Source organism: Scyliorhinus canicula, chromosome 25 (assembly GCF_902713615.1).
Source record: "Scyliorhinus canicula chromosome 25, sScyCan1.1, whole genome shotgun sequence".
Taxonomy (NCBI): domain Eukaryota; kingdom Metazoa; phylum Chordata; class Chondrichthyes; order Carcharhiniformes; family Scyliorhinidae; genus Scyliorhinus; species Scyliorhinus canicula.
The window spans coordinates 15,484,816-15,499,306 of NC_052170.1; the positions used below are offsets into that span (position 1 = coordinate 15,484,816).

Sequence of the window (14,491 nt, forward strand, 5' to 3'; positions counted from 1 at the left end):
GTCTAGAGTTGCCTGTCCTGAACATTGCTACCAGGACGATGTGCGATTATCAGCCACCGGTTTGGGCTTTAACTCAGTGGTGCTAAAGTGCATATGCAGTGATGAATGAGCACAGCAGGAAGAAATGTTGCTCCCGTTCAATTATCCAAACTTGATGGATTCTGGTGGCTCCCTCTTGGAGCATGTCCGATCCCAGATCCTTGCTACTCGGACCCTCAAAGCCTTAGCGACGCTCATCTAATTGTGCTTTCACTCCCTTTTCACTGGTCTGTCCTCTTTGAAGTTTTGTGAGCCTGGAGGTTTAGTCATTGATGGATGAATCCTAAATCAGAACACCCAAGATCTGGATGTCAGCGGATAGGGTACAGTGCAAGTTTAAAACCTTTATTTCACTGAGGCAAAAAGCCCCTGAACTTTTCCAACCTAAACTCGCTGCTGTTAAGATTAAACAACTCAATTTTTATTTATTGCCGGTATTACGGCAGACAGTGGCGCAATGGGACTATGGGACTAGTAATTCAGAGACCCAGGGTAAAACTCTGGGAACCCGGGTTCGAATCCCACCACTGCAGATCACAAAATAACTCTGGAATTAAATGCCTAATAATGACCGTGTAACTATTGTCGATTGTCGTTTAAAAAAAAAAAACCCTCTGGTTCGCTAATGTCCTTTAGGGAAGGAAATTGTCTGGCCCAAATCACCCCAGACCCATAGCAATGTGGTTAACTCTTAACTGCCCCTTAAAGGGCAATAAATGCTGGGCCACACCCATATCCCATGAATGAATGAATTTAAAAAAATCAGATGAACCTGTCCACATTTGTGATGACTTCTACTTTATTTGCGCTGAGAATGGCTTCCTGAAGCTGCAGCATGGTTTCACATTGCAAGCAGATTCAGAGAAGGTTTCCCTCATGAAGAACAGTTGAGCAGGTTGGACCTATACTCATTGGAGCTTAGAAGAATGAGATATGATTTTATTGAAACATATTAAGGTTCTGAGGGAGCTTGACAGGGTAGGTACTGGGAAGATGTTGCCTCTTGTGGCAGAATCTAGACCGACAGGGCATGAGTTAGAAGTAAGGGATCTCTATTTAACATCTCACCCGAATGATAACGGGCTGGATTCTCTGCCATGCCGCACCACATTTCTGCCTCGACCCACCGGCGGGATTCTCCGTTATGCCGGCTGGTCAATGGGGATTTCCCATTATGGGGCAGCCCCATGCTGTCGGGAAACCCCCGGGCGCCGGCAAAACGGAGACTTGCCGGCGGAGAATCCCACCCAACATTTCTGGTTCAGTACTGAATTGGAGTCAGTCCAGTTTCTGCTGTTGTCTTTGGAGAGAGTCTCGAGGTGGGAGTGATACCCACTAAACCTCAGCTGACCTCGGCAGTGAACCAAGTTGAGGGACAGGTTGATGATGTAAGCTTCCCTCCGCCGATCACTTATCTATGGACCTAATTACTGAATCATAGAATCATAGAATTTACAGTGCAGAAGGAGGCCATTCGGCCCATCGAGTCTACACCGACTCTTGGAAAGAGCACCCTACCCAAGTCCACACCTCTGCCCTATCCCCATAACCCAGTAACCCCACCCAACACTAAGAGCAATTTAGCATGGCCAATCCACCTATGGCACATCTTTGGACTGTGGGAGGAATCCGGAGCACCCGGAGGAAACCCACACACACACGGGGAGAACATGCAGAATCCGCACAGACAAGCTGGGAATAGAACCTGGGACCCTGGAGCTGTGAAGCAATTGTGCTAACCACTGTGCTACCGTGCTGGCCCCAAGTCCTCCTCTTTTCTGATACCTATACATGTGTGTTTTTCAATTTGTAGCTCTCTGTCACAAGTACAGCCCAGCATTCCAACCAACAGCAATTTGTATTTATGGATTGCTGATAAAATGTGCAACAGTGCGGCACGAAATTTGACACCGAGCCAAGAACAAAAGCTTGATCAAAGAAGTATGTTTTAAGCAGTGTTTTAAAGGAGGAGAGAAAGGAAGAGCGTTTTAGGAATGAAGGAAGTGGGAAACGTGCAAGAGGGCAGATTGGAGGAACACAAGATGCATAGAAGATAGGAGGAGGCCTTTTGGTCCTTTGAGTCTGATCTTCCATTTCTCACGATCATGGCTGATCCAACTCAATAGCCTAATCCTGCTTTCTTCCCATAACCTTTCATCCTATTCGCCCCAAATGCTGTATCTAGCTGCCTCTTGAATATATTCAATGTTTTAGCATCAACTACTTCCTGTGGTAATGAATTCCACAGGCTCATCACTCTGGGTGAAGAAATGTCGTCTCATCTTTGTCCGAAATGGTTTACCCTAAATCCTCAGACTGTGACTCCCAGTTCTGGACTCATCCACCATCAGGAACATCTTCCCTGCATCTATCCTGTCTAGTCTTGTTTGAATTTTGTAAGTCCCTACGTGATCCCCTGTCATTCTTCTGAACTCCAGCGAGGGTTTCCAGTATTCGTGTAACAGCTTCTCCTCATTCATGTTTCACTCAAATGTGTCGCTGAGTTGGGCATATGAACTGCACAAGCCACCATGGATGCTGACGTTCCGTGCTCACCTACTGTCTCGATGGCTCAGCGAGGTTGGTAAGGGCCTTGGCAACAGGCACACGGTTACTTTTCAAAAACCCCTGCTGAGCTGGTACCGGGAACTCTGCATCGTTCAAAGTAACCAAAGAGGAATCAACCTCTGGAGCCTGTTGACTGAATCTGTGCAGTAGATGGATCGATCTACCAGCTCGATGCTCCAAAGACTTTGATGACCATTTCAGCATTGAACATTGTTTGATTATTGTAACAATGATAGATGTTATAATACAGGCATCTGATGATAGGACCTATGGAAATTAACAATTTATTCACATCGGGGAATGTGCAATTTACTGACACAAAAGCTAATTTTGTATCTAATGTATGTAAAAATGTTATGCTAAGTCTTCCCATTAAAAGCTTCTATAAACTGACTTGGGGATTTCCCCTCTGATAGATGCCAGTGTTGCAGCTGTACTGGGACAGCTTGGCTAGGGGCATGGCTAATTCTGGAGCACAAGTCTTGTCGCAATATTGTCATATTAACTAACTTGAGAGAGACTACAGCACTCTGAGGTACAGAGGGATCTGCGTGTCTTGGTACATGAATCGCAAAAAAGTTAGTCTTGTACTGATTCAGGTACAGCAAGTGATTAGGAAGGCAAATGAAACGTTGACCTTTATTGCGAGGGAAATGGTATATAAAAGTAGAAATGTTTTGCTGCAGATGTGCAGCGTGCGGGTGAGACCACATCTGCAGTAGTTTGTGAAGTTTTGGTCTTATTTAAGGAAGGGCATATTTACATTGCTCATTTAACTGGTTCCTGAGATGAGGGTGGTATCGTATCTGGAAAATTTGTATAAGTTGGAGTTTAGTAGAATAGGAGGCGATCTTACTGAAACACATAAGATCCTGAGTGGTCTTGACAGGGTGGATGATGAATGGATGTTTGCCTTTGTAGGAGAGACCGGTAGTTGGGAACACAGTTTACAAATAAGGGGTCCCCCATTTAAGGTTTTTTTCTCCCAAGAGTTGAGAGTCTGTGGAAGTCTCTTCCACAGCGAGTAGTTAAGGCAGTGTCATTGAACATTTTAAAGCAGAGGTAGATAGATTCTTGACTACAAGGGAGTCAACTGGCATTGTAGGCAGGAGAGTGGCAGTGAGGTCACAATCAGATCAGCCATGATTTCATTGAATTGCGGAGCAGGCTCGAAGGGCCAGATGGTCTCCTCTTAATTTGTATGTTTGTATGTATAAGGAGCCTGCTTAATCCATAACCAGCTTTCGAGGGTGCGAGTCTTGTATGTGTGATCCTCCCTAAATGAAAGAAAGACCACTTCTATCCTGCCTTTCCCGACCTTGGGACATGGCAAACTGCTTTACAGCCAAATTGCAATGTAGTAAAAATAGAAAATGCTGGATAACCTCAGCAGGTCTGGCAGCATCTGTGTAGAGGGAAACAGAGTTACTGTTTCGTGTCTAAATGACCCTTCTACAGATGTAGTCACTGATATAATGTGGGGAACACACCAGCCAATTTGCATGCAACATGGTTCCATAATCTGCAATGAGATATGGACCAGGTAAGCTTTTGTTTATGTTGGCTGAGGGATACAAATTGGTCAGGACAGTGGCGAAAACTCTCCTGCTGTTTGAATTAGTGCATTCAATCTTTTATGCCTACCTGACAGGAATTGAAGTCGTGGATTAATATCTCCTCCCAAGCACAACCACAGGATTGGAATGGAGCGTTAGCCTGGGGTTTGTCCTCAAATCTCTGGAGTGGGATTTGAACCCATAGCCTTGTACATCAGAGGCAAGAGTGATCCCCACTGAACCAATAGCTATGAAGCTATGAGTAAAAGTTGTTCCATGGAAGCTCCTGCTATGGTTCAGTTGATTATATATAATTTTGATGTAAACCACACTAATTCATCCTATTCTTCAAGAAAATACGATTTGTAAAAAGAAGTTTGCAGTTGCTAGCTATTCAGAAGGCACCCAAGGCACTTTTCAGCCAAAGAAGTAATTCTGCTTTTCAAGCATAGTTACTGTTGGAGGTAACCGGAGTTTATAATGCAGCCGATACGAGACAGAACTTGCATAGCAGCCTCCGGGTGTCTCGCAAAGTTGCTGTTCTTGATGCCCCCATTTTCCAAAATGCTTCTAGTACAAGGGGTTATATTTAAACTAAAGCAAAACATTACATGTGCTGGAAAACTTAAAATGAGGCTGAAAATGCTGGAAACATCTAGTAGGTTTGTCTGGCAGAACCTGTGAAGAGAGAAGCCAAGTTTACCTTTCAGGCCGATGACAGGCTGGAGGCGATTCACCAAAATGGAGCGCAAGTGTTTGCACCGTCGTGAATGCCGTCGCGTTTCATGACGGCGCAAAACGGGCATGGGGATGACTGATTCTGTCCCCCATAAGGGGCCAGCACGGCGCTGGAGCGGTTCACGCTGCGCCAACCTGCGCAGGCGCAGTTGGGCCGATCCAACCTGCGCACGTGCGGGGGACTTCTGCGCACTGGCCCCGACTCAACATGGCGTCGGTGTTCAGGGGCCGGCTGCGCAGGAAAGTAGGACGGCGGGGGGAAAGAGGCCAGTCCGCCGATTGGTGGGCCCCGATCGTGGACCAGACCTCATCGGAGGCCTTCCCGGTGAAGGATCGCTTTTCCCCGCCCCACAGGCTGCCCCCACCCCGGGCCCTTCGTGCAGAGTTCCCGCTGGTAGCGACATGGGGTGAGCGGCGCCTGTGGGACTCTGTCGTATCCGCTCAGCCCATCCAGCCCAGTAACAAAAGGAAACATTCAATTACTCGACATAATCCCAATAGGTCCTTTTTCAAGTAATTGTTGGTCGTGCAGTCTGTTGCTTGAAGGAAAATTATTTTTTGTCAATAAGGGCATTTTAATCTTCGAGTACAGTGGCAGGTGGTGGGCTAGCAGATTTAACCTGGCACTGAGAAGAGTATGAACACACATAGGGGCACACCGGGCAGGGGAAGAAGATTGTCATTTGGGCCTGTTGCCTATCATCAAGGTGTGACTGATATCTTGGCCATCTCCTCACCACCACCCACACATTTCTCTTTACTCTCTTTGACCCTCCTCCCACTGGGACAGGTTATTATCCCATCTGGGCACAACTTTTCTCACGCACTCAATGTTAGCGAAACGGTTAGGCCCACTCAAACTGAGAGTTACATATATTCTAGAAGGACTCTGGCATTAATCAGTGAACCCTATACCCTCGCCCCTAATCCCCATCCACTGTTACAAAACAAATGGATCTAGTCCCAAATCTCACTTGCACATGAGCCAGGGGGTCAGTGTGCTGGCAGCAGTCAGACATAAACAGAAGCTGAGGGACATTATAGAGCTTTCCTCACTGCGATCTGTCATCACCATCCTGCATTGATGGGCTAAGGAGACACAAGGACCCCTCCCTCCCCCCCAGACCCAGCACTGTGAAGACTTATTTTCAAATGGACCTCCTCCCTTGGTTGCAAAGAGGTTGCAAGGCTTGGGGAGAGTGGGATACTGTAGAGCTGTCGGATAGCATGATGGTGTTATTGTGCGAAGCGGGAAGGGATGAGGCCATCCCTGGTCCTCCTGCCCATGCAATCCCTTTCCTCTGCCTGGCTTCCATCCTCTGGCTCATATTCAACCTCTCCTTCCACTCCCTCCTCATTAAAGGAGACGTTCCACCCTTCCTGGCCAACGTCAAGGACATCATCCCGCTGCTGCGCCAACTTATGGAGGGCAGAGCAGACCACTAAGATGCGGGAGACCCTCTGGGGACTACTACAGAGTCTCAATGCACCTGTCAAGAGCCTATTGAAATTTATGTAGTCCGATGCTCTGGCATAGAGTGCATCCGTGACCTCATTTGTGGGCAGATGACTGCGAAATGTCACACAGGTCACCTGTTGAATCTTGGAATGAATCCATGGCATTGACGTTTAGGGCTGCTGTCACCTATACGGCAACAGTGTGTGGATGCCCTCCTCCTCCAAGTTGGCTAGAATGTTGCATAGGTGCTGCACCTCCCTGTTGAAGTAGAGTCTCCTGCAACACTTGTCCGACAGCTCCATGAAGGACACCTGGGTCCTGTAAACTTCGGCCTCCTTCACCTTAAGTCCCCTGGCCGGCTCATGCTGTGTGCAGCCCTCAAGCCTGCCCTGTGTCCCCCAGGGCACCTGGGGCTGGGTTTCCCCTAGTTGCGGCAGCTCGCTCCTGCTAGAGTCTGATGAGCAGAATTGCCAGTTCCATTGGTTCCAGTCCGAGATCTCTCGGAAAGCTGTGAGCGATAAGAGACAGTGAGAGACAGAGACAGTCAGGTGGGTGTCCAACCTCAGACCCTTTCCTTCACTCTTTGTCCTTTGTCAGGGATAGGCAAGACTAAGAGGCATTGTTTTCACTCGGGCTGCATCATCCCGAGATCTCATTGCTGTCAGGTCTTTAAACTTAAGACTCCTGGGAGTAGCCATTCCTACACCTTATCCTGCAGCTTTTGCTCACTCACATGTCTGGCCCCCTCCCGATTACATCACTTGACTGACCCTGGTAAATGCCATTTACCCTTCAGAGCTGCCTGTGGCATCCCATCTAGTTGTCCCCTCCCTTGATATGTACAACACTAGGGTTCTAACAGGCTGTTTAAATGGTTGCCCGTTCCTCGTGGGAAGGGTCAAGTGGATACTTAGGTATACCCTGAAGGCTAATGGATACTCCATGACAGGCGCAGAGGTGCAGCAATTATGCTTACATATTCCCCCTCGGTCTCCTGCACCCAACCTTTTATCCTTGAAACATGAATTTTCACCCATATCCTTGACTTTGAGAATGTGGACAGCTGATATTGTTAAAGGTTAATTCTTGATGGCCAATTAGTTTGACGAGCATGACTCTCAGGATGTTAGAGGGTACACTTACTCTCCGAATCAGGGACATGCAGGAGGAAGAAGCTACACTCTTACTCGGGCTACATCATATCGAGATCTGCAGACTGACGGAACACTCTGAAAATTAAAAAAAACACTTGGCCTGCAGGCTTCAGGGCAACTGACACCAGCCGTGACCCCCATCCCGGAGGAGGCCCCCAAACATCCTTGAACCATTCTCCCTTGGAGCTGACCAGCAGGAACTATCCCCTTGTACACCCTAGTACTCCCCTCCTTCCTCCCTCTTGGAGGTACAGTGCCTGGTTCCTGTTTTAAAAAAACAGTTGTAATTCACGCCCTTTTTACATCACGCTGGTTGGTGGGAAGATTCACTGAAGTCAATTTTGAACTCGCTAATAAAATATATTCAAATTCTCGCTCTTCCTGGACATGAATCTGATTGCGTCATTTATTGGAGCCCAGGAAGATCACGTTTTAATATCTCACTGGCGCACATCCCGTTTTTGGCCTCTCACGATATTTTGCAGCCATTACAGGATTTGCACCCGCAGTTAATGGATCAGTAGAATTGTGCCCAGTGCCTTTCAGTTGGGATGTTAAACCAACGCCATGTCTGCCTTTTTGGATGACTGTAAAAAAATTCAAAGCACTATTTTGAAGAAGAGCGGGAGAGTTTGTTTTCCGCAGTATCGTGGCCAGAAGCGGACTTACAATGAAACAGACCATGCCTAGGCACAGGGCCCCAACCAATGGGATGCCCTGTGCTGGCCTGTGTCTGTGTGCACCAATCAGAGCTTGATAGGCTCAAATGGAGAGCTATCAGTGGGCAATGCAGAGCAACATCAGACTGATTGGTTGGGTACCCAAAGAGCATTTTTTTCAATCCCTAATTAAAGCCCTGGGGCTTAGATTACGGTGTGTATTGGGAACAGATGGGAAGGTGTGGATAGTGGATGTTAAAAACTCCCAGCGAGATTTCGGAAGGACAAAACCAGCAACCCAGGCGGCAAGAAGGTGCAGACCATCCATTGCCAATTCTGTCCCTGATTTCCAAACCCCTATCCAACCTGTTCTGGGATGCACTGGTCGGCTCCCAGACCCTCCTGCGCCGCGTTGTCCTCCTGAGTCACCGAGCTGGGATGGCTGAGAGTGTGCATCTTCTGCCCAGCTCCGACACCCTGTCGATGAACCGCGCTGGGTGTGGGTGAGTGACCACAGGTCACCATGAAGCCGTGGCTCCGTGATGAGAAGGGACAGCTCTTTCACTCCTTGGCTTTTTGCATGGCGGACGGGCAGGGCGAGCTGGACCTGGCTCATTCCCTGACCCTGGGGAGACACTACACCAGCACACAGAAAATAAGGATCCCCAACATGTGAAAGTAAAAGTCGCCATAGTCCCCAAGGACCATGGGCTGCTCTTCCCCTTTATCCTTTGCGAAAGAGCTGACTAGTGGTGATTTAAGCTTGAGGGTCACCACACCTCGGGTGAGGTTGAGAAGACCGGGCTTTCATGAATAACCTCAGCCTGTATGAGGAATGAACCCGTACTGTTGGCCCCAGTCTGCATCATGAACCAGCCATCCAGCAACTGAGCTAACCGACGCCCAACATGTACCAACGTATAACTAGGATGGAACCACTGGAGCAGTGAAGCTTATTTAAACAGCTGCTTGTCTAGCTGGGGCATAGGTACACATTTTCGTATTATGCAATTATTAAATACATATGCAATTACTAAATACAAATTGTAACCATGCTTACAATATTTTTGTTTAAGATATTTTATTGTATATTGAATGTGGGTTGTCTTTTCAACGTGCACTGGTCAGATAGGTATGAATGGTGCACGAGTAGTGAGGGATAGCATTTACCTAACTTGGACAGGTGATGTCAGCTTTTCAGTCCTTCCCCTTCTACATTTTGTCCCTTTCCTTTTTCTAACTCTTTTCCACATAGGCACATACACGTATTCTTGCCTTTTGGTCAGTTTCCAACATTCTTCAGGTGGATGAGCTCTGGTTCAAAAGTATTCAATCCTTTATTTGTAATGGTTATCCTGTGGGGACCTTGTGCTTTGACACACTTTCGTTATCATGATGTTCATCAATAATAAGGCCCCACAGGGTGGTTGCCCAATCAATTTTATCACCTGAAATCTACTAGCTCTAAACTACACAGTTAAAAGAAATAAAGTTTTCTCTTGTTTTGTGCGCAAAAGGATTGCTCAATTTCCAATATTGGCCCTAAATTAGCGATAGATATTATATTGGAACTAAATTCTTTTGTTAGGCAGTTCATTTCCAAATTATATTTTCCAATATTTTTACCACACTGCCCTTCGCTTTCTACCCTAAAAGCTCTTTGGGAGCAAGATTTTGGTCAAAATACTCCAGCCGTTAGCTGGCGGTGGGATTCTCTGGTCCCAGTGGCAGTGCACTCCCCGCCTGTGGGTTTCCCAGCAATGTGGGGTGGCTTCAATGGAAATTCCTATTGACAGCCGCGGAAGTTTGGGCTATTTCCAAATACCTGTTTTCATGACCAGGTTTCGGTGGCCAGAAGCAGCTTGAGTCTCCGATCATCCAAATGTTGGGTCTTTATTTTGTGAAAGGCGAGTGCAGTTCAGGCTTAACCCTGCATCACTCACTCAAATGCCACGGATGCTCATCGACATCACATCAGCTCAGAAGATACACAAGTCTGAAGACCCGCACATCAAGACAAAGGAACAGCTTCTTCCCCACAACTACTCGACTCCTCAACGACTCTTCCTCGACAAATCTGCTCCCTGTAAGAACACTATTCACGACGTCCTATGCTGCTCTTGCTCATGTATTGCTTGTTTGGCCCTTGTTCTGCACTGTAACAATCACTATTTGTTGATGTACCATTTGTCAATGTACTCTGTCAATTATTCTTTTGTCTACTACGTGCGTATTGTGTACGTTCCCTTGGCCGCAGAAAATACTTTTCACTGTACGTGTGATAATAAATATCAATAACACACCGTTGTAACAGTGCTAAGACATCACTATTTTTATTGTGCATATATATGTATCTACAAGGCTAATTTACAACATTTTAAAAGCTGGACATAGACTTTAAAATTACAAACCACGCCGGGCACTGACTTTTAAACAAAAGGAACTTTCTGACAGTATCAGAGAAGCTAACAACTTGTTACCTATGAAGAAATGCTAATGACCCTGTGAGCTGCGAAGACCAAATTCCCAGGGAATTATACAAAGGCCATCTACATTTCCTACGCCAGGCCTGGCTAAGAGAGGCTACAAGACCGGTAGGACAAAGGACCCTGCAACCTCCTATCAAATTCTTAATGGTTGTAGCATTAACAATCTGGGGGAATCTGATATTGCCTAGTGGGGTCACAATGCAGTGTGCCACCTTCTACCTCGCAGCTCAGAATAAGGGCTCGATCCTGATGAATGCCTGTTTCCCCCTTCTACACTGTTTCTGCTGGGACTTCTGAACTTTTATACAAGACTAATTCATCTCTACCTGCTCATCCCATTGTGGAAGTTGTCTCTACTGGAAAAGTGAATTATCCAGCATAAGTCAGCATCCTGCCGACCTCTGTGAAGGAATATACCATTGGCTTTGATTCTAGATTCCAGAATCTAGACTCACGTGAAACAATTCTTCTGTGGTCTTTACCCTGTGAATCTTCCTTTCTCTATCTCCCCGCTCCTTTTATTATATGAATGAGAAAGGAGGCTATATTGTTACCCTCATCTTGTGTCTGAGTGTATGCAAATAAACTACCCCTTTAAGTTTACCCTATCTCGAATTTGCCGTGGGGCCAATAATAGAAATTGGATCATACCAAAACTGAGGGGCTGGGAAGTACGCCATTGCTTATAAAGGGGGAAATCAGAAATTGAAACATCTTTCTGGTTGCGGATGAGTGGCAAGAGGAAGCGTCAAAGCTGTTTAACTTAACTCAGAAACTAATTAACTCAGCACCTTTCTCTCATGCCCACATGTCTGTCCTTGGACTGCTGCAATGTTCCAGTGAAGCCCGTCTCCAACTGGAGGAGCAGCACCTCATCTTCCGGTTGGAAACATTACAGCCCACGGAACTCAACGTTGAGTTCAGCAACTTTAGGCTGTGACCTTTCTCCTCCATCTTAAAATATCTCATACATCTTTGTCTCAATGGAAAAACACTCCCCCCCGTCCCCTGGTCACCCATTTCTTGTTCTTAAGGTTGCTGCACTTTTGTGGCAATCTCTCCCAGCTACAGTATAGTGTCTAACCAATTTTCCCCCTCAGTTCTGATGAAGAGCAAAACAAACTCAAAACATTAACACTGTTCTCTCTCCCAACAGATGCTGCCAGTCCTGCTGAGTTTTTGCAGCATCCTCAATTCTGATTCCAGCCTCTGCAGTATTTTGCTTATTTTACTGTTTAAATTAAACCCCTTTCGTGTCTGTAACATAATCTAAACACATTGTGCGGCTAAACTACATAATCGCTTAATTTATTTGGAACATAAACAAGCAAAATATAAAACCTTGGCACAGCACTAATGCAATGCAACCTAACCATTGAAAAATACACAGCAAAAGACACCTTTTCTGAGCTGCTCCTTGGGCACACTGCCTCTGGTGGTGTCTGTAACAGATAATTTCTCAAGTCCTTCTGCCTTGCTCCTCATAAAAAGGAGAATCCTAATAATGAACCCGGAGAAAATATCTTATTTATATATAAATGTATATATAGGTAGGGACTTCTGGTGGCAACAGGTAGGAAAAGGTTGCACATAAGGTGGCTCCTGCCATAGTCATTGTTTTTTTGCAGAGAAGGAATTTGTCGGTGAAAATATGTTGAAATCTATGAAGAGGGTTGATGGTAAGAAGATTACAGGGGGTAATCCTTTGATGGACCCGCCAGTAAGCTCGCAAAGTCCAGCAGGAGGCAAGGCGGCGGACCCGGCCTTGGATGGGGCCGTCCATATCACCGTGGAAACGCTGACATGGGGTGATGCCGCAGGTATTTGAAAAACAGTTTGCAAATAATTTTGAAGAGCAGGGCAGGGCAGTCAATTGAGGAGGCACTTGGCCCGATTAGGGAGAAGCTAGAAAAAACTTTGGTGACAGAGCGTGGAGAGATGCTGAAGAATGTGGAGGCGATCAAATCACCTTGTTGGAAGCTGAGATGGGCTTGATTGAATGGATTCGATTGGGATTTTAATAGGGATGGTGGGGAGCGGTTGGTTTGAGATGTTTTGTAGTTTGTATCTGGTGTACGTTTGGAATTGAGGGGGCTACTGTTGTTGGAGGGGTAGTGGTCAGGGTAACAGTATGGGGAATATATGGCCCCCTGGGGGGGACCTCGCGTATTGCAAGGGTGTTGGGCTTTGGTAACACATCCGCAGTTGGAACAGGTTGGGGAGTGTTGTTTTTTTTCTTCGTTCTTTGAGCATGTATCCTGGGTGGGGGGGTTACCTTTGCTAGCTGTAAAGTTTCAGCTGCACGGGAGTTGCATGGGTGGAGGGGCTGCAGCTTGTTGGACCCGCTTCAACAAGATTCAGTGAGCCTAGCTTATTTGTTTGGTAGGGAGAATGGGAGAGGGGATGGTGTGTCTCTAGAAAGCTTTTTCTCAGGTTTATGGGGGATGGGGTAGGGATCTGACTAGGACTGAGAGTTTTTCTGTGCCTCGTCTAAGGGGTGGGATTGGTGGCTGTCTTGGGTGGGCCCTGGGCTCGGGCCTTCTGGCTGTGGCGACCTTTGTCTTTTATCTTTAGGAACTGGACACAATCAGTGGGCCCAGTGGAGCCGGTGGTGATAAGTTGGGGGGGGGGGGGGGGGGGTTCCAAGAGTAGGGGTTTGTTAATGGTAATTTGTTTGTTTGGATTCACTTAATTTGTGATTTATAAATTGAAAACCTTAATAAAAATATTTTCAAAAAATATATATAGTTAGTGATGGACTCTAATGATTTGTCCTCCACAGCAACACATCATAGCAAAGTACAGGAAATTATAGAAATTAATCTCATCTCAGAGTGGGAATTTCTTGGCTTCCCATCCCGGCATGTTTTCTGGCAGCAGAGGCAGCTCGCCATTAGCCGTGAGCCGGATCTTCCAGCTGTGCCAGTGCTTTGTGTGCCTTGCCCGTTCTGTCGCCAGGAAGTACGAAATGGGGTTTACCTTCAGAGGGACTGGAAGATCCCACTGGTGGGAAGGATCAGAAAATCCTGTCCTCAGTGTTGTTCACACCTACTTGAAGCTAATGGAAAAAATAAATCACACGTTTAATTTCTATATGCAACCTAAGATCAGGGACCATTAATATCAATTTGAGACAATAAGCAGCTTAAGAAATCAGCATTTAAAATATCTTCTTCAAATAACTTATTATTTGCTTGATCCTGGACTAAAAGTGGTTGAATCTTGAAGCAACTTGCCATTCAATAACTCATACTGTATCTTCCCTCTGGAAAAAAATTAAATAAAAATTAATGTGACGATCTTCGCTCTGCTTAGTTTCACAGATATGGATGCAGCAACAGATGAAATGCCAAGACAAGTAGGACAATTAGGTCTGCTCTGGGACCTCTCATTGTGCCAGACTGCGATATGTGGGGAAGGGAAAGGGAAAGCGGCAGGGAGTAGGGAGTTAAATGGAAGGATAAGCAGCAGGTTAGCATATGTGCAGGTGGGTTTAAGTTCAAGGCAGACTAGGAATGAAGCAAAAAGGAAGGATAATTTAGGACATCTCATGATGTCCAATTTCTCTAATAATGATAAGAAAGTCAACATTAAGGCACTTTACCTGAATGCTCGTAGCATTCGTAACAAAGTTGATGAATTAACGGCAGAAATCATCGCAAATGAATATGACTTGATAGCCATTATGGAGACATGGTTGCAGGATGGTCACGACTGGGAGTTAAATATCATGGGGTACCAGACGTTTCGGAGGGGTAGACAGGTATGTAAGGGAGGTGGAGTAGCACTAATAATGAAGGACGACATCAGGGTGGCATTGAGGGATGAT

The 14,491-nt window shown here is 46.2% G+C and overlaps 1 protein-coding gene across 2 annotated transcripts in view; it reads left to right on the top strand.

Annotated features, from left to right (window-relative positions):
* The window catches only part of LOC119957043 (epoxide hydrolase 4-like), a 31,446-nt gene extending 18,230 nt beyond the window's left edge, over positions 1-13,216 (top strand). The window contains exon 7 of one of the 2 annotated variants that reach the window (XM_038784638.1): positions 10,015-13,216. In XM_038784638.1, coding sequence (XP_038640566.1) covers positions 10,015-10,039 — 25 coding nt within the window. In that variant the 3' untranslated portion in view covers positions 10,040-13,216. Of the gene's footprint in view, positions 1-1,852; positions 3,001-10,014 lie in introns of those variants that run through there. The other variant, XM_038784637.1, reaches the window with a different exon arrangement.
* The last annotated feature ends 1,275 nt before the right edge of the window (positions 13,217-14,491 follow it).